Source organism: Lactuca virosa, chromosome 1 (genome assembly GCF_052849685.1).
Source record: "Lactuca virosa cultivar CGN04683 chromosome 1, Lactuca_virosa_CGN04683_v6, whole genome shotgun sequence".
Lineage (NCBI taxonomy): Eukaryota > Viridiplantae > Streptophyta > Magnoliopsida > Asterales > Asteraceae > Lactuca > Lactuca virosa.
In genome coordinates, this window is record NC_136426.1 from 10487839 (window position 1) to 10492280 (window position 4442).

Here is a 4442-nt window from a genome sequence, read left to right on the forward strand (position 1 = left end):
AAAGGAGAAAAGGTGACGACTTGATACCTCCAAATGATGCTATCTGAGGTAGATTTCTGATTTCCCACACTTCCTTGCCCCTAGCCTTTTATTATCCAAGCTCTTCTTCTCCAAAGATCTCCTCCCCAAAGCTTTAGACACACAAGAATGAAGCACCACACTAATTAAGGTTTTCAGGGCTCTCAAAGGACTGCAAAGAGGCCAAAGGAGGCTTATGCTTCCTTAAATAGGGTGCAAAACCCCGGGATTTAGGGTTTCATCTGCCAGCTCCTACTCGTCGAGTCCCTTCATGGACTCGGCGAGTAGGTCACTAAATACGCGAACCAACCCGCTGCTACTCGACGAGTAGGGCAACCAACTCGTCGAGTAGGCCTTGAGAATCGGGGCGTTACAGTGTGTGTGTGCGTATGTGTGTGTGAGAGAGAATTTTATAGTTTGACACGAATATATATACACACACACACTAGCCATTCATCCATGTCAAGCGATGGGTGCAAATAGTGTTTTGAATAAATTACATGAATGGTCCTTTAGGTTTTGGTTTTTTCCCTAAAGTAGTCCATACAATACTTTTTCCCTCAAATAGTACCTACGGACGATAAGTTGCACGCGTTTGGTCCCCGAGTTGGATGTTTGTCCATTCCAACGTTAAGCTACCCCCATGTGACTTGCACATGAGGGTATTCATGTCATTTTACCCTAAATGACCTTTTCTGAACATTTTATTAATGCCTATATTACTTGTTCTTGTTCTTCCTCCCAATTCAATAGATCACTACTACTATTAGAGAAAGAAAGCTGCAGAAAATGCCGATATGTGCTAGTGGAAATCGTGATCTAGCCATCGTCACTTCCTGGTCAGATCGCAACCCTGGAAGGCGATTTTGGTATTGTCTTCATAATGAGAGAAGGTGTGGTTGGATTGGGTGGTTTGATGAGCCCATGTGCCCTAGATCAGTGGAAGTGATACCTGGGTTACTCAAGTCTATGAACAAGCTCCAAGAATCCCTTCAACAAGTTATCATGTAAGCTAGGATGTATAAGTTAATCATTCTCTTCAGTTGAGGTCTTTTTGTAATTCTTTACTTGAAGCATGGTTGAAGTTGCGTCTGAATGTGGTGTCTGAATGCAGGAAGTATTATCGTGGTCGTAGGGTTAATGTACTGGTGGTCTTATTTTGAGTCAGAGAGCAAATTGTAGCATGGTTTATGTAGGTATTGTGTCTGTTTTGAGTTTGAATGCAAGAAATTATGTTGTTGTTAATGTTTTCTGAATGATTCTTTGTGTAATCAAATGGTTTAATTTCAGAACAAGGTTATTGTATCATGGCTTATGTGTATTGTATTGTTTCCATTTGTCCATACACTTTGAATATCCTAAATATTATTTGACAAGAACACCAATTTAACAAAAATGCTATTGTATATGACAACAACAGTTCATATTGTTTCATAATTTACCAATGTGTACAAAGATTCAAGGTTAACATGCATGACCATACAAAAATAGGACCCCAAAGTAAGTATTGTTTGTTACATAAACATAGGTGTTAACACAACCATAAAAATGAGTTGCAAATTACATCAAAAGACCTAACATTTAACAACAACACCCCTATCCTCACTTTTTTCCTTCTGTGTCTCCAATTCTTTTGTCATTCGGGCCACCTTGACCTTTACGAGTTCGTGGATTATGCCCTTTGTTGTTGCACTTTCCACATGTGATAGTGGTCCATTTCTTGGACAGTTTTTGCCCCTGTGTAGCAGGTTCATCATATGCCATCTTCCTTTTCTTCTTGGGCCTACCCACCTACAAATGTACATAAGATTAAATTGTTGTTCTTCTGAAACTGCAGTTATATTAATATATGAAGACATACCCGAACAACATGTTTGGGTGGAAGCAACTTGGTTGGGCATGGTGATTTGGGCCACATCAATCTACCATTTATAGGTTCAATTTTGTGTTTGTACACTTTAACCCATGTAAATAGCCAGTAGCATGGGTGGACCCACTGCTCCAACGCAGGAACATTCTTTGCTCCATGTTTAATCTTGTCACATATTGCACTTATTGCATGTGAGCATAACATGCCTGTAATTTCCCAATGTCTACATGTGCATGTTTTTTCATCCAAATTCATAATAAACTGATCACCCGAATGAGTAGTGACTTGATTTTTAACCCCACTGGAAATACACATGTGTTTTTGTGCTTGTCTTTTCATTTGATCAAGAAGAGTAGTGGTAGTTGGTGCCAGAGGACCATGAGATTTATCAATCTCTCTTTGGACATTGCAAATTCTCTTCATCAAATACTCTCTAATATACTCCAAACAATAAATGATAGGTTTATCCCTACCACATTGTATTTTTCCATTCATAACCTCACACATGTTATTCAACAAGATGTTAGTATGTGCCCTCCCTGTTTAGTGATATAATACAAAATGAGAACAAAACCTAACAGTGACAAGTAAATGTAAACATCATTGAAAGATGAAGTGCTAACCTGAGAAATTAGATCTTTCCCAATGAGTTGGAGGAATCTGTATCACCCAATCATGAGCTTCAACATTGAATTTTTTTAGCACTTCTAATGCTTTCTCAAAATGCCTTACAGTAGTAGCAGTTGCACATGCCCACACAAAATCTTTGAGCTCTTTATCCTTCCACTGTCTTTTCATATTATCATAAATATGCCTCAGACATAACCTATGCTCAGCTTGAGGGTAAAGTTTGGAAATTGCAGGAATGATTCCCTAGTTAAATATTTCAATAGTTAGTTAAATAAATAACAACAATATCAAATTAAATTGAAGTATATGTACCTTCTGCCTATCTAAGATGAAAGTGAAGTTTGAATTAGCAAAATGTTCCAGATCATCACCAAGTTGTTCCAAAAACCACGTACATGAATCTGTGGTTTAATTTTCAACAAGTGCATATGCAAGAGGATATATCCCATTATTGGAATCTACCCTTACGACAGTCAAAATCTGACCAGGATAGGGACCTTTCATGAAAGTACCATCCAACCCTATGAAATCCCTTAGATTAGCCTTAAATCCTTCCTTCAATGCTCCTAAACAAATGTAAATTCTCGTAAACGTCCTTGTATCAGAATTTATATTTGGCTCATTGTGATAATCAATCTTGACATTAGTACCTGGGTTTCTTTCCATCAACTCTAGTCCATAGTCCCTCAAGATAGCATATTGTTTCTGAAAATCCCCAAAAACATTCTTCTAAGCCAATGCCTTTGCCTGATGTACCTTCATTCTTGACATGTTCATCTCGAATTTCTGGATGAGATCTTCCTGAAGTGCATTGGATGGAATGGTTGGAATACTCTCAATTTGCTTCACAATATTTGTTGCAATGAATTTGTAGTTGCAAGTTTTAATGGTTCTTGATTGCACACAGCGATGTTCATTAACTAGGGTGTTCACCACCCATTCATCTTTCTCTTTAGCTCTAGACACTAGTATAACCCAAGGACATTTACCCTCTTTCATATTTACTTTTTTTGTCCTTGAATCCAGTCATTGACTTTGTCCATGGCCCACCACTCATATCTGGGACCACTCCTCTACACTTAGCCCCAATCCTTGTTTTGTCATTTTTTTTCAAAATGTAAATCCCTTTTGGTTTCTACTGCATGTTTGTTTATATAGTCTTTCACATCTTTTTTTTTTGAACTTATGTCCCAATGTGAAAGCCTTTGGATGAACTACACCCTCAGAACAAGCTTTTACTTTTCCTATGTCTCTCAACATTCTCTCCCTGTTGTTATCTTCACCTATAATAGGTGCATCAAACGATTATGGGTCTATGACCACCAAATCTTCACCTTCAGTAAAGTCAACACCACTACCACTTGCTTCTTTGGTCGTTTTTTGAACCCACTCAACATCTTCATCAACATGTATATGAAAATCTTTCATATCAACACTCACATCATCTACCATATTTTCTAAATCCACAAAGAAGTCTTCATCCTCACGATCATCATCTGTCCTATTACCCTCAATCCTACCACCGTCACTCCAAGCACCCTTACTAACACTTTCCTTACTTCCACTGTATTCATCCTCAAAAAAATCAACATCATGTAGATTTTTATCCCCACCATATTATGCATCTACAACCCCCATTACCTTATAATTATCCACTAGATCAGCATCCCCTTTTGGTTAGTGATCATCCCATGTGTCAACAACTCTTTTACCTTGGTTATCCTCAAACTGTACCCCCTAAAGGGATCATTCTCTCGATCACCTGAGTGTTTTTTGTTGATCACAGGTTAATAGGGTATAATCAACTTTGACAAATCAGTGGGCTCATTCAAATCCAAACTTTTACTACATGACCCAACTGATTTCCTTTTCATTCTAACCCTATTCATTTTAGGAGAATGATCCCCTTCAACTTCCTTAATAC

The 4442-nt window shown here is 38.0% G+C and overlaps 1 protein-coding gene across 1 annotated transcript; it reads right to left on the reverse strand.

The window, feature by feature from the left end:
• Positions 1 to 1620: 1620 nt before the first annotated feature.
• On the reverse strand, positions 1621 to 3517 carry LOC145111261 (uncharacterized). The gene is made up of 7 exons (XM_079047559.1): positions 3275 to 3517; positions 3169 to 3223; positions 3031 to 3084; positions 2831 to 2919; positions 2512 to 2761; positions 1880 to 2427; positions 1621 to 1809 (listed from the first exon to the last, which is right to left on the reverse strand). The coding sequence occupies exons 1-7, from the start codon at positions 3515 to 3517 to the stop codon at positions 1621 to 1623; spliced, it is 1428 nt and encodes a 475-aa protein (XP_078903685.1).
• Between the last annotated feature and the right edge of the window lie 925 nt (positions 3518 to 4442).